This window comes from Glycine soja, chromosome 4 (genome assembly GCF_004193775.1).
Source record: "Glycine soja cultivar W05 chromosome 4, ASM419377v2, whole genome shotgun sequence".
Classification (NCBI taxonomy): Eukaryota; Viridiplantae; Streptophyta; class Magnoliopsida; order Fabales; family Fabaceae; genus Glycine; species Glycine soja.
This window is the reverse complement of record NC_041005.1, coordinates 12,673,509-12,688,043: the sequence shown is the minus strand read 5'-3', so window position 1 is coordinate 12,688,043 and position 14,535 is coordinate 12,673,509. Positions and strand designations below refer to the sequence as shown.

Here is a 14,535-nt window from a genome sequence, read left to right as displayed (position 1 = left end):
AATTACATTTTATCCTTAAATGAAACGAAATTTGGAGTCTGATAAATTAGTCCAATGGAAACACGTACATACATTTTGGTCCAAAAAAATTACTACCATTTTGATCCAATGGAAAATTAGTGACATTTTAGTCCAATGACAACTTACTAACATTTTGATCCAATGAAAATATATCGACATTTTAGTCCAAAACAAAATTATTGATATTTTGATCCAATGGTAATTTCTTAACATTTTGATCAAATGATAACTTACTGGTATTTTGGTCCAATTAAGCCATGTTGACAATTATTTTTGTGTCATTTTCTTCCATTTGTGTAACGTGAACTCTTCCATTAACGGTAGTAAATAAAAGTTAACAAATGAATAAATTTATTGCACTTTTTTCACGTTGAGAGACTAACATTTAAAATTTTATATTTTAGAAATAAATTTATCAACATCCTACACATCTATAAACAAAAATGATTATTTACCTTAAATTTAATTATATTATTTTTCAACAAAATATATCACACGACAAATTTGGATTGCTGGAGTATTATTCAAATACGGAAGGTGGATGCAAATGGGTGATATCATAGTGAGCCATTCATTTGAAAGGATGGGGATTGAGGGGGCCCACACCTATCACTATTATTTGTGTGTTGTATTCTATCATCTCATGGGTGGAGATTTCTATCGCTAAAGGTTATAAATAAATAAATATATAAATAAAAAAAGGAAAAAGGGTTTTGTTTTCATTTCGTTCTTTTTTTTCCTTCCAAACTCACTCATCTCACACTTCCTCTTCCTCTCTCACTCAGATTCAGGTTCGAACTCTTCTCTCTCTCTCTCTCTCCGTTTAGGTTTCTCTCTCAATTTCGAAACCCCGATTTTCTCTCAATTCGAATCCGCGATTCATCGTAACCCAAATACTAAATAGTTATTATCTCTCTGCGTTTCTTTCAGCAATTTTCTATTTTCTTCTCTCATGGCTTCAGATTCCAAAAAGGATTTCCCTGCTGGTATGTGCAATCTCCTTCTCTAGATTTGATAATAATAATCAGAATAGTAATAATGATGTTATTGCTATTGTTGTTGGATTATTTTTCCCATCTGGTGAAAATTCAACGCAGTTTATTGATTTATTTAGCTTAGTTTTCCTTACTGGAGGTATTGAAAAAAAAAACGGTTTTTTGCCCTAAAAAACAGTCTTTGCCAAAAGGATACTTAAATTTTGATCTCAATTGATGTTTATTTATCACTTTATAGAAGATGTGTGGACTTGGGATTAACGCCTTGAGCTGGTTGAATCGAATTTGCAACACGAGTTTGGTGTTTTCAAGTTACATAGTTGCCGTCATGTATGACTTACCTGTGTTTATATTAATTAATGTTTATATTTATGTGAATATATGAATACTTAGAGTAGCACTTTTGCCCTTTATCCTTTACTTTGGGTGTACTACACGTAGCTTCCTTTCTTCTTTTTGTTTTGTTAAAGTTCAATGACGCTTTCCTAGTGCTGCAATAATCTCTGAATAAAGTTATTTGTTTATTTATTCACCTGAATTTATAACTTTGCTACTTCCTCGTTATTTTTATTCCTTCTTTCATGTAATCAGAACAATAAGGGGGTAATTGCTTTACACGTTGTGGTTCCTCCTGATTCCTTCCATCTCATTTGCTTCTGGAAAAAAAGTTTGCATTTGTGTGTAGGCATGACAAAGAGTAAGAGATAACGTCCTGACACTTTGAAGTGCGTTATTCTATTTAGTACTTGTTGTATGGAGTTTTGCTTTATGGATTGTTACAAAAATACTATTGTTGCACACTTATCATCATTGGTAAATCCGTATTAGACTATATTACCTTGAACTCATGATTTTGGAATCTGCACTGACCCTTCTGCTTGTAGAACAAGCCATTATTTGAAGGTTCTGTTTTGTTATCTGCTTATTGGTGCCTTCTTTGTTTAACTTTTTCCTAATTTATTTTGTTTTTACTTGTCTCCATCATTTATATTTCTTCTACTTTTAGTGCTAGCAATTTAGCGTAACTGCCATAGTTTCTTGAATCTTTAAAGTGTGTTAGTTTTACACATGTTGAGATTTTCGTAGATGACAAAGCTGGAACAGCAGAGAATAAAGCATCCAAAGATGAAACGTCATCTAAAGATTCTCCAGCAGCACAAAGAGCTACTACAGCTACTTCTGGACCTGCAACTGGTTTTCCAGGCAACCCTTTTGATTTCTCTGCAATGTCTGGCCTGCTCAATGTAAATCATTCTCTTTGTTTCCTTATTTGTATTATATGTGCATTGTCTGCTGTATTTATTAATAATTAGGACATGCTAATTGTTAATGTCGTTGAATATGTTTGCATGCACTTTATGATCATGTGCCATCTTATAGATATTGTTGTTTTGACAAATGCTTGTTTTTACAAGTCTTGGTGGGGCTCTAGTTTTGGAGCCTGTGGTTGGACAATGATGCCGGGATTTGTAAGGAAAAAAAAACTATTTAGAATTTTTTTAAAGTTCTTTACTGTTGATTGAGACAGTGAGACTTCATCAGAGTTGTATTTGTCTTTTCCTTCAAAGCTTTCCTGAGTATGAGAGTAGTGGAGTGAACATTTTGTAGTGGTTTTGGATTTGGATAAGAATAATATTGTGGTTGATAGTTTCATTTCTTATAGCTTCTATCTTCGTAAATCTTTTGCAGCCTGTATTTGAAATCTATGGAAGAATTTAAATGAGGAGAAACATTTAATGGTTTTTGAGCTCTTTATATGGTTTGACCTGAGTCTTCCCTTTTTTGTTTTTCACTCTCGAGGGAATTTTGTTTGTCAGATGTTTGGAGTTGTTGGCTCTCAATTTCTATTCTATATTAATATTTCTTCATATAGGCGTACTAATGCTTAAATGTGAAATGCATAGGATCCAAGTATCAAGGAATTGGCTGAACAGATAGCAAAAGATCCATCATTCAACCAGATGGCTGAGCAGCTTCAGAAAACTTTTCAAGGAGCTCCACAGGATGCTATGCCTAGCTTTGATAATCAACAATATTTTTCAACCATGCAACAGGTTATGCAGAATCCTAATTTTATGACCATGGCTGAGCGCCTGGGTAATGCATTGATGCAGGTCACTATTTTGCCAATTTCTCCCTTATATTTTTTTTTTTCATGAAATTTCTACTGGTTAATAGAATATAGATGCTGTATATCACAGGATCCATCTATGTCTGCCATGCTTGAAAGTTTTTCTAATCCATCAAATAAAGACCAGCTTGAAGAAAGAATGACACGCATCAAGGAGGATCCATCTCTGAAACATATTTTGGAGGAGATAGAGACTGGTGGTCCTGCTGCTATGATGAGGTTTAGAAGCAATTTTTCTTTTTAATTTTTTTTTTTTGCTGTTTTTGACATTTCCATATTTCCCCCATAATATTGATGTCAAGTAGCTTCTTAAGTGATTCTTTTTATTTCAGGTACTGGAATGATGAGGAGGTTTTGCGGAAGTTGGGACAAGCCATGGGTCTTGCAAATTCTGGAGATGTAGGTGCCTCTGCTGAAAATTCTGGGGCAGATGAGACAGAAGATTTGGGAAATGAAGATGAATCAATTGTTCATCATACTGCTAGTGTTGGTGATGTGGAGGTGTGATATAGCACTATTTTTCTACATGCATATGCTCTTAAATCTTCTCCCTTTTTGAAAGAAATCATGAATTTTACTTTATGATTGAAGACTTGAAGTTATTCCAATGAAAGACAAAATGTGCAGTTATGCTTCTGCATGCGACAGTTGATGGGAGTATAAACCTTGTATTTTTAAGGACCATTTTCTGGCTCTGGAAGTCTGCAGTGGTGATTTTGAATAAGATTAGTTGATTTGGTTCTATTTGGTGCAAATCACATGGTATTTTTAAGGGAGTTTCCTTAATAAACGTATAAAGGGATTAGGTAGCTTTTAGCCCTTAATGTTATTTCTTTATTGCTGTTATTTTATTTCCACATCTTCTGTATGGAGGATCAGTTATCTTCTGAATTATTTCTACTTTTTAATTTCTTTTATCAATTTTAAAAAATCCATCTTTGAAGGTTTTGGATTATACAATATAAATTGGAACTTGTGATATCATTTGTAGAAAAGGTGGCTTAAAATCCTTTTAAATTTATGGAAATCAGACATTTATTATTGCAGTTGCATGGGCAAGTGTTTTTTGTATGCCCCTATACATGGGTTATGTGCTTTTTTTTTTTGTCAACTTTGAAGGAATATAAAATCACCCAGAACTCAAACTGTTCATTTTTTAAGGGTTGATTTGGTTGCTAAGCTGTCTAGTTATGGTATTGTTAAATTCAGCCATTCTCTTAGTGTCATTGGGTATGATTTGAAATATTTGAGAGCTAAAATTTTGCACATGTAGGGCTTGAAAAATGCACTAGCCGCTGGTGCTGACAAGGATGAAGAAGATTCAGAGGGAAGAACTGCTTTGCATTTTGCCTGTGGATATGGTGAGGTATGCTAATATTTGGAGTGAATATTTTCTCATCTCTTATATCACATGCTTTTTGTTTCTTAGAATGTCTGCTTATGTTGTTGGGTGGTGGTGTTGACTTTAGAACCATGGTGCGAAGTAAATGAAGGATATATTGAGGCTCAGGGTATTATTTAGTAAAAGACTGTGGTCTTGATTGTTTCTTCCACCATGGTGGGCAATGCAGGCTTGTCAAACATGTTAAAATATGAGAGTCAATTTCTAAAGCATTGCTGAAATTTGGGGCGAGTATGGGTTGGACTTGATGACAACCATTGGAAGCATCTGAAATTTCCAACTGTCTGATTTTTCTTGGGTAATGGAGAAGCTACCGGCTGCAGCTGATTCTAGGAAAAAAACAATGGAAAATGACAATGATGAATTGGATGGATTGGAAATGGAGAAGAAAGCACAAGAGCAAAGAGGGAAGCAGTTGGAAATGAGGAAACGAAGTGCAAGTTGATGATATTAGGCTAGTTTGGAATCATCTGCCTTTTAGTTTTTTTTTTTTTTTTCATTTGCAGGCAGATACTCTCTTGGTGAATAATCTGCTTTAGATGTTGGTTGATACTGGATATGTTCTTACACTTTTGACTTCGGAGCAATTTTTCACATGTTTTGAAAAGGGACGAGTGTAACACTTATAACTATTTGTTTACATGGTTCTCTGATGGGATCTGGTATGAAAATCTTATCTGTTTTTCCCATTATACCAAATTATATTTTGACAATTCATCAAAAACTTACTAATTACTAAGTGAGCTAAATTATTTTTTGATTGTTTGTCTTTGTCAGTATTTGATTAGTGAGTCAGGACATAGGAGCATGAACAGGAAAATGAAAGATTTGAGTCCATCTGGTTTATAGAATGCTTGCAATTTCAAAGGCATTTATTTACCCTTAATTATTGTATGTTGTGGGATAGCCTCTACATGGCCACTTATGCACGCTTATTATAAGGAGAGTTCTCTCTCATAAGTGAAGGAATTGGACAGTTTCCTTTAATTTTTGAAGGAATAGGTTATTAACTAACCTAGTAATTTTCCTTTTTATTACACATTCTTTTAGGTGGGATCCACTATATAGATTAGGCAATGCCATTTTATTCTTTCAAATTATTATATTCATCAAACGGAAAAGAAAGTTTGGGTGTGATTCATCAATGTATATTCATGTCATGAAGAACCCTGGTGCTAACAAGTGTAAAGTAGGATGGTACATTAGTAGTTTTATAAATAATGTTCATATTCCTCCCACAGAAAAGTCTAGATTTGATTCCATTTATGGAGGAGTGGAGAATGGAGATAACAGTGGCAGTTGTAGCAATGGCAATGTGTAATATTGGTGGTGGTGATGTTGATGAGGGATAGTGGCAATGATGGCAGAAGTGGTGGTGGAGAGTGACAACAGTGTTAGTGGTGAATGGATAGTGCTATTTGGGTTCTACCTTCCTTCAGCCCCCTCTTGCATGGTGTCAAGCAAAGTGAATGGCTCGTCAGGAATTATAATTTTAGATCCTAATTGGGCTCTTTCTAACGCCTGGCTGACATGCTCTTGATATCATTTCAGGTGAAATGTGCTCAAGTTCTCCTCGAGGCTGGAGCAAAAGTGGATGCTTTGGATAAGAATAAGAACACTGCTCTCCATTATGCAGCTGGTTATGGCAGAAAGGAATGTGTGGCCCTTCTCCTTGAAAATGGTGCTGCAGTGTAAGTAGTCTTTTCATTTTGTGTTTTAAAAACCTCCAAGTATTAATTCTATTGCTTAATTGCGTACAAAACTATTTAGTGACTATTGATGCTTAATTAGGTTTAATCATGTATAGTGCTTTTTCCCTCGTTCAATTTGCAGTACTCTCCAGAATATGGATGGTAAAACTCCAATAGATGTTGCGAAGCTAAACAATCAAAATGAAGTCCTGAAGCTACTTGAGAAAGATGCTTTTCTGTAATTGCAATGCATGATGCCATGCTGTCACCAACAAGCAAAGGGGAAACTGAGGGGAAGAAGGCACGACTTTGTTATTTATCTTTTGGTTTCTTCCAACCGTTGTGTGTTAAACTAAATTGATTAACGTTGTTGGATGTGAGTCACCATAGAATTTGTTATCTATGTTCTTGTAATGCATTTATTGTCACACTGCATGATTTTGAAGATTAGTGCCGTCATGATTTTATTCATGCTTCAATTTTACTTGTACTACATTGCTTCGTGGCAAAATTCTGGTTCAAATGGTATCGTACAAGAATATAAGGCGAGTCGAGAGCTGAAAAGGTTTGGAAGATTTTGATCTAGGGGACTAAATTGCCAACAAATTCTCCCCTAAACTTGAACATCGAGCCCCCCTCTCAAATTTGACTCTTTACAGGACTATTAAGTTTTGAAAATTGATTCAATGGATCGAAGTGTCTGATTTTATATGTCATGGTTTTGTTAAAACGGTATAGTTATGTTTGAAGACAACTTACATATCGGCAAGCCTGGTTTAATTTATGTTTTGTTCGTTACTATTGGCAACAACTCAAATATGCATTAAACTAACGCAAATTACAAATTTTCAATATCAAGTTTTATGTAAAGTCCATCAAAAGATCATGGTCTTTCAGATTGACTGTTAGATGGAGGTGGTTCCCTATAAGTAAGGGTGCAAACGAGTCAAGTTATTTATTTGAGTTATTTGAGTTTGATTTGTTAATTTTAATTAAATGAATAAACTTAAGTTTGAGATAGAATTTGATTATCTAAATGAGTTAAGTTCAAACTTTATAAGTTTGACATTAATAGCTCGTTTAGATGTGTATATTTGTGTGTGGGTGGGTGGGGGTGGATGGGTGAAGTTAGTACCTAATTCTATTTATAGATTATCAAAATATTGGATCAATAGTCTTTACTTTTTTCTCCCTCACCTAATGTTTTTGTTTGTTTATATTTTTAGTCTTTACCATCAAATGTGCTGTAAAATAATTGATTGTAACAGTGATTGACATGTGTTAAACAATTGTGGTGGTTAATTTTTTGGTGCTTCAAAATTACCGCTCCCCCAAAATGCTTAGTTTACTTGTTTGAAATTTTTTAAACAATTTTTGGTGGTTTTAATTCACCGAAAATTCCTTCTCATTATAACTTTTAAACCCACAACTCAATTTGTTGCTATCATCCAAAACAAAGGATTGCAAAATTTGGCAATCAATCCCAAATAAAAAAGCACCAATCTATGTAATACAACAAAACATAATAAAGAAAAGGGGATTTGAATACAACACTCCTATATGTGTATCATGTATCCCTCGTTTCTATTTGAAAATATCGAACTACATTGTTACTGTTATGCAACACGTATTTTGGAAGTTATTTTTTTATTGTTATGAAACACTCATTCTGAAAGGTAAAATTATTTTTTACTATTTTGGAACACTTATTTCAAAAACTATTCTTACTGTTATGGAATGCTCATTCTAGAAGCTATTTTTTTACTATTATGGAACAACTATCTCAGAAGGCAAAACTATTTTTTATTGTTATGAAACACTTGTTCTGAAAGCTATTCTTATTGTTATGGAACGCTTATTTCGGAAGCTATTTTTAATTGTTATGGAACAACTATATTGAAAAGTAAAATTATTTTTTTACGGTTATGGAATGCATATTCTGGAAGCTATTTTTTTATTGTTATGGAACACCTATTCTAGAAGACAAAACTATTTTTTACTGTTATGGAACACTTATTCTGAAAGCTATTTTTTATTGTTATGGAATGCCTATTCTAGAAGGCAAAATTATTTTTTACTATTATGAAACACCTATTCCAGAAACTATTTTTTACTGTTATGAAACACTTATTTTGGAATCTATTTTTTACTATTATGAAACACGTATTCCAAAAGCTATTTTTTATTGTTATGGAATATCTATTCTAGAAGCTATTTTTTACCATTATGGAACACCTATTCTGGAAGGTAAAATTATTTTTTACTGTTATGGAACACCTATACCGGAAGCTATTTTTTACTATTATGGAATGCCTATTCTGGAAGGCAAAACTATTTTTTATTATTGTGGAACCCTTATCCCGGAAACTATTTTTTATTGTTATGGAACTCCTATTCCATAAGCTATTTTTTTACTATTGTGGAACACTTATTCTGGGAGGCAAATCAATATTTTATTGTTATAGAACACCTATTTCGGAAACTACTTTTTACTGTTGTGGAACATCTATTCCAAAATGGTATAATATGAGAAGGATAATTTGGGATTTTAAAAAATTTGGGAGGTGTAGAATTCAATATGGGAGGTGTAGGATTCAAATCATAAAGAAAAGGCATTTGAAGCCGCTGTGCCATCAATCCCATACCCTACAATGAATTATAGCTTTCATCAACTCCAAGTTGAAGCTACAACACAAGTTCCCAATCTCAAAATCCAAACTTGATGAAAACCCAAAAAAAAATAAATGAAAAAGCCCACCTCTTCATTATAGGAATGAACGATGATGCTCAATTTGGTAACATCAGATACATGCCTTAATGTTATGAGAAAATTGAACGTAGGATAAATGTCCATTTTCATCCTTAAAGGTGTAAGACACTAACAAATTGATTGCTGAAAGATGAAAAATTCAAATTTAATCCCCGAATGTGTCAAAAGTGTGACATATTAGTCTTGCTGTTAACTTTCATCCATTATCTTTAATGTGTGCATCTATGTGGTACCCTGGTGATGACATAGCAGTCGACGGTTGCTATGTGTCATCCACATGGTTCTCACGTGTCATCCATGTGTCTAAAAGTTAACTTTTCATTATTATTTTAGTTCTTAAACTTATTCACTTACTGACATTTTAGCCCTTGAACTTAACCACATACTGTCATTTTGGTCCCAAAAACACTTTCAAATTTTTAATTAAGTATCATGTTGCATGCAAAATTATTAACATAGACATTATCATATTTCCTCAGTTATATGCTTTATCCCTCATATTTTTCACCTTTCTGTTACCAATTTTGCCATTTAAATTATACAAAATATGAATCAATTTATGAGTGATTATATAGCAGTAGTTAGCAGCTAAATCCAGTACATTGCTAACAAGATTCTATAAGGTTCCAAATCAGATTTTCTACCCAAATCAGCTTATTATCTTATATGCTATTAATATGTGTAGAATGATAAATTAATTAATTAATCTATTTTATAGAATAACATTACTTATTGAAAAGACAGTTAAAAAAAACTTGAGAATCACAAAAGGGAGAAAAATGAAAGTGTTAGAATAATTTCCTTATATACCCTTTCGATGGGGCATCTGTAGTACATCTTGTTCCTTTTTTTTCAATCTTTTCAGTTTTTCACATCATTGCTCAAGGGTTGAGTATTGGAGGACATGATCCTCAAGTAGCATGTGAAGCACATGTCTTTTTTCATTCTTTTGATCACATTTGGAGTGCAAAGTGGAAATTTTTAAGGAAGAAAGAGGTGTAGGGTGATGTGGGATCCATGCAATCAATTGACACATGATCGATGATCAAAGTGAAAGCATGAGGAACATTAGAAAATGTAAACAATGAAAGTTGTTTTCATGAACTACTACTGCAAGGTATATATAGACATCAAAGAATCTAAATGTAATTGTTACTTGAGAGTGTTAAAAAAGCTTTGATTTTTTTTTAATTTTTTGAATGAAATGTGACTTCTTAAAGAAGCTAGACAATTTTTATTAAGAAAAAAAATAGTTTTTAAAGATGTTTTTTTTTTGTTTTCCTATTAGAATTGATGTTAGAGTTAAATAAATGGAGAACTTCACATGCAAATAGTGGATGTGAAAGTCAAGATGAACTACAAAGTGTGGAAGAGGAAGGTGGAAAATATGAGGAATACAAAATGGAAGTAAGGGATATGATGTCTATGCTAATAATTTACATGTAGCATGATACATAATTTAAATTTCAAAAGTACTTTTAGGGACCAAAATGACAGTAAATGGTTAAGTTTAGGGACCAAAATGTCAATAAGTGGTTAAGTTTAGAGACTAAAATATTAGTAAGTGCTTAAGTTTAGGGACTAAAATGACAAGTTGTTCAGTCCAAAAACTAAATTGAAAAGCCATATTTTAGACACAAGACAATCATCAACTGTCACTTCATCACTAGGGTGCCACGTAGGTATGCAAATTAAGGATAACGGATGAGAGTTAATGACAGGACCAGTCTGTCGTATTTTTGGACCTTTGAGGACTAAATTTTAGTTTTCTATCTTACACGGATCAATTGTTGATGCCTCACACTTTTAGAGACCAAAATAGATATTTACCCTTGAACCTATCACACTATCACCAACACGATCCCTATGTATCTATCAAAAGCATCTCGAACAATGGCAGAAACAACACAATTGCCACACAAAGAATGTAAGGTCAAGATCTGATACCAAACTATAAAGGCAAATATCACAAGAAGGGGAGGGATTAAATTGTGATTTAACATAATTATTGAAAAAATTTTCAAACAAACAAATTTTTTCGTCTGTGAAGATAACTTTGTAAAAAAGTGTAACAACCTTTATTATAAGAGCACTTCAAATAATGAGAGAAACAAGTTCGCAAAAATGTAGTATATCTTAAGATGACTGAAACACAATTCAAACCCAAGGTCAGTTAAAAATCAGAGAGAAAACAAAAGATAAATAAACACAAAGGGTTATACAGGTTTGTCCCTTCCACTGCAACTACGTCCAATTCTTGGTAAACCATCAAGTTCCACTAACTTTTCACAAGTTACAAGTATTATGTTACAACCACTTTTGGCACTTACAAATCAAAGTCAACCCCAAGTTCGATCAACACTTAGTATTCTTTGTTCTACCAAGCCACTATTGGCTCTGAACAAGTCAGACAAGATTTTTGGTTGAGGATTGCTTAAAGACTAACACAAAATTTTCTTACAGACGCGTAAACAAACTTAGCACTTAGTCCTTTTCTCTTAGGGTTTTCAAGGTGTTTTGAGAGCTTTTTCTAACCTTACAAGAATATACAAAAAGTCTTGTTGAAGGAGAAGAGTAAGCAATATTTGTGCAAGACCAACTACTTCAGTCTTCAAAGCTTCTAGCTTATATAGGCCTCATCTTCAAGTATTCATTGTCTCATAACAGGTAGATCTTTATTTGATCTTGTCTAATAAAAGAGGGTCGTTGGGTCCACTTAATGCACGTTCTTTCCTCATGCAGAGAGCTCTTTGTTTAAGACTTGCATGTACGAGAAATTGCATTAGGTAGTCACATCTTTGTGTCAGAGTAGGTCTTGCTTAGCAGAGCTCTTCTTTTGATAGTGAATATGCCATATCAAATCTTGACTTCATTTATTCTTCATAGAATTCGATAGATCCTAGAAGAATGTTTTTGCAAATAGAATCTCAGACACAGTAATAAATGAAGTATTAAAGATTATACCACATGCAGTAGCAGATCATGACTTTATTTGCCTATCGTTTGAAAAACATCAGACCTAGATATTATAAAGAAATTAGATATTACACAACATTTTCCATATGTATTTGTTTTCATCTAATCAAAATAATTAAGGATCTTGATTCATCTTTCGGGCGCAAACGTCCTTTGCCTCAACAATATCCCTTTTTTTTATGATGTCAAACAATTACAAATGTAGAAGATGAATGCAAACATAAAGTATTTCGTTGAAAAACATAATAACAGTCTTATCGAATGCAAGAGAGTATAAGACAAAAAAGAAAACTTAAAGCATTATAAGACTTCAAGACAAAGTCTGAACAGGTAACATAAAGCATTTCTCTTTTATTCATGTAAAAATTTCACATCAAGGAGATGTGTTTTGGAGTACATAATAAACAGATAGGACAAAATGCACCATAGGAGCTCCCCCTAAGATTGTGCTTCCTTTAGACTTTGACATTTCCTTGCCAAGCACTTCAAGTTTTACATTTTTCTCCCTCTTTGTTTGGCAACTTCTTCATTAAGCTTCCTTAGGAACTCATCACCAAAGTCCTCAAAATCAGAGGAGATGGTAAGGGGGCTACCAAGAGGTGTAGGAGAGTGAGGAGGCTTCCATCCAGATGCTTTCTTGTAAAAGAAGTCTCCAATTAAAGACCATTTACGAGGCTTCTTCTTAGTAAGGGCACAATCCTTCAAGGCTTGAGCAAGTGCCTCTCAGGTTTTGATAAGCTCTTTCTCAAGCAGTTGAACATAGGAGTGAGAAGGTGGAGGGTCATACACTTGAACAACCATGGAGCCAGATGCAACATCAATATCTAAGTCAACTTCTTTAATTTTGAGGTCTACATGATGAATAAAGAAGAAGCGAGAGAAGAGCAATATCACCAGAAAAGAGAATGTGCGATCAGATGTTGCATAAAAGTCCATTTGCCATGAGCAGATCATGTTGAAAGGAGTTTCTTGAGTGAAGCAGGAGTGATTCAGAGTCTGATAACATTGTCCAACTTCATGATGATAAGCATCAACAAGTGGCTTCTCTTCAGGTTCTAAGCCAGAGGAATATTCTTGCAATCTGTAAAACCTTTGTATGACATGGCCATCTAGAGACGTGAGCCCAAACTTGTGTTTGAGCACCTCAAACTCATGTTTAAACAAACTCCCTGGACAAGCTTTAACAAAGCACACAAAGACAACCTCTTCTTCATCATCAAGAATTACTTCTTTGCCCTTGTAGCATTTGACCTTTTGATAGAGTACATGCTTGTCAACAACAATTTAAAAGCTAGTTTCTGATGTGACCAAGCACGAGAACTGGGTTCCCAACATAAAGGGTTGGCGAGTGTTGAGTCATTGAATTTTGCCTAAAGAGGCTTGTGTGGATCAAATCTCCTTTTTATAGGTAGATAGCTTCATTATGAGTTTTGGCCCATGATATGATAAATCCTAGTTAGAGAAATTTGAACTAGCTTCAGGATTAGCCAAAAAAATATCTTCAGTCTGGAAGGTCACGTCTGATTGAGAGTGATCCTAGGGAAGACCAACATTAAGTGTGCACAGAAGACCCATCAACTATTGTAAATCCATGGGAGTAGAGAAAGGTGTAGAAGTAGATGCAGCTTCTCTATTATTCCAGATGACCACACCAGGAGGATAAACCTTGTGCTCTATTCGTAGATGCTCAAAGATAATACTATTGGGATTGGGAGCAACAATCTATCGAGGAGAAAGTGTTTGAAGGACTGGTTCGTCTGCACCATAGAAATCAAAAGCATGATGCTCCTCTTCAGGTGAGGTGTCCCAACATGGATATGAGAACATATCAATCCCTGAGAAACCTTCCTTCTAGAGCTTAAGTAGATTTAGCTTTTTTGGCTTTAACTTTTGCATTTCAGGATCAAGGACCTGAGTCCCAATATCTACCTTGTTTCTCTAGACTTTGTTGTAGGTTAGCCATTCCAAGATTCAATGTCCTCTGAAACCAAGGTAGAATCTGATATTCACATTTGGTTCAGCAGGAATGGCTCATAAGCACGTCTCACAGACTTGTCGCCCCCTTCACCTTTTGAGCTTACCCCCACAATTAGAACAACTTTGCCACAATCATGACTTCAACATCGTCGCCATCGACGTTGATGTGGACCTCCATAACCTTGATCTATTCTTAGGCCTCATATGCGTCAACTTTATTCCATTGATCCTCATCGACATCAAGTGTTGGTGCATCAATGCCAACTTTATCATCTCCATCAAGTTAGTTATTATTCCCACTGTTGAGAGTGATTGTTAGCAAGTTATTACTTGAGGTGTTTAAACCTTAAGGGGTTGTTGTTTGAGAAGAAGAGAAGTATCCCTTACAGGTTGTCATAGACAGTGGCATAATTAGCTCATTGCTTCTTTGTTAGATTCACTAGGGTGTGTGATCCCCAAGGTTTGGGTCTAGGGTCTAGAGAAGGGTATCTCTCAAAGGTGGTCAACATGTAGACATAATAAGCTTGATCTCTATATTTGTTGACTGATCAAGTGTAAATGTAGGGTTTAAG

General features: G+C 34.2%; 1 protein-coding gene across 2 annotated transcripts; it reads left to right on the top strand.

Moving 5' to 3' along the window:
• The first annotated feature begins 690 nt into the window (after nucleotides 1-690).
• LOC114409368 (ankyrin repeat domain-containing protein 2A-like) lies at nucleotides 691-6,733 on the top strand. Of its 2 annotated transcripts, XM_028372799.1 has the most exons (10): nucleotides 702-812; nucleotides 952-1,007; nucleotides 1,608-1,713; nucleotides 2,103-2,260; nucleotides 2,921-3,130; nucleotides 3,218-3,366; nucleotides 3,480-3,648; nucleotides 4,421-4,513; nucleotides 6,101-6,240; nucleotides 6,383-6,733. In XM_028372799.1, exons 3-10 carry the CDS (start codon nucleotides 1,704-1,706, stop codon nucleotides 6,480-6,482), a joined length of 1,029 nt encoding a protein of 342 aa, XP_028228600.1. In that variant the 5' UTR covers nucleotides 702-812; nucleotides 952-1,007; nucleotides 1,608-1,703; the 3' UTR covers nucleotides 6,483-6,733. The 2 variants fall into 2 exon arrangements, with proteins under 2 accessions (XP_028228599.1, XP_028228600.1); XM_028372798.1 differs by lacking the exon at nucleotides 1,608-1,713 and having other exon boundaries at nucleotides 691-812.
• Nucleotides 6,734-14,535: the final 7,802 nt, after the last annotated feature.

What these genes read in the sequence shown, in the direction of transcription:
- LOC114409368 (XM_028372798.1), top strand. Translation starts at nt 974, where the DNA reads ATGGCTTCAGATTCCAAAAAGGATTTCCCTGCTG. An exon ending in GGTCCTGCTGCTATGATGAG is followed by an intron (nt 3,367 to 3,479) that starts GTTTAGAAGCAA and finishes TTTTTATTTCAG; the next exon opens with GTACTGGAATGATGAGGAGG. An exon ending in TTGCCTGTGGATATGGTGAG is followed by an intron (nt 4,514 to 6,100) that starts GTATGCTAATAT and finishes ATATCATTTCAG; the next exon opens with GTGAAATGTGCTCAAGTTCT.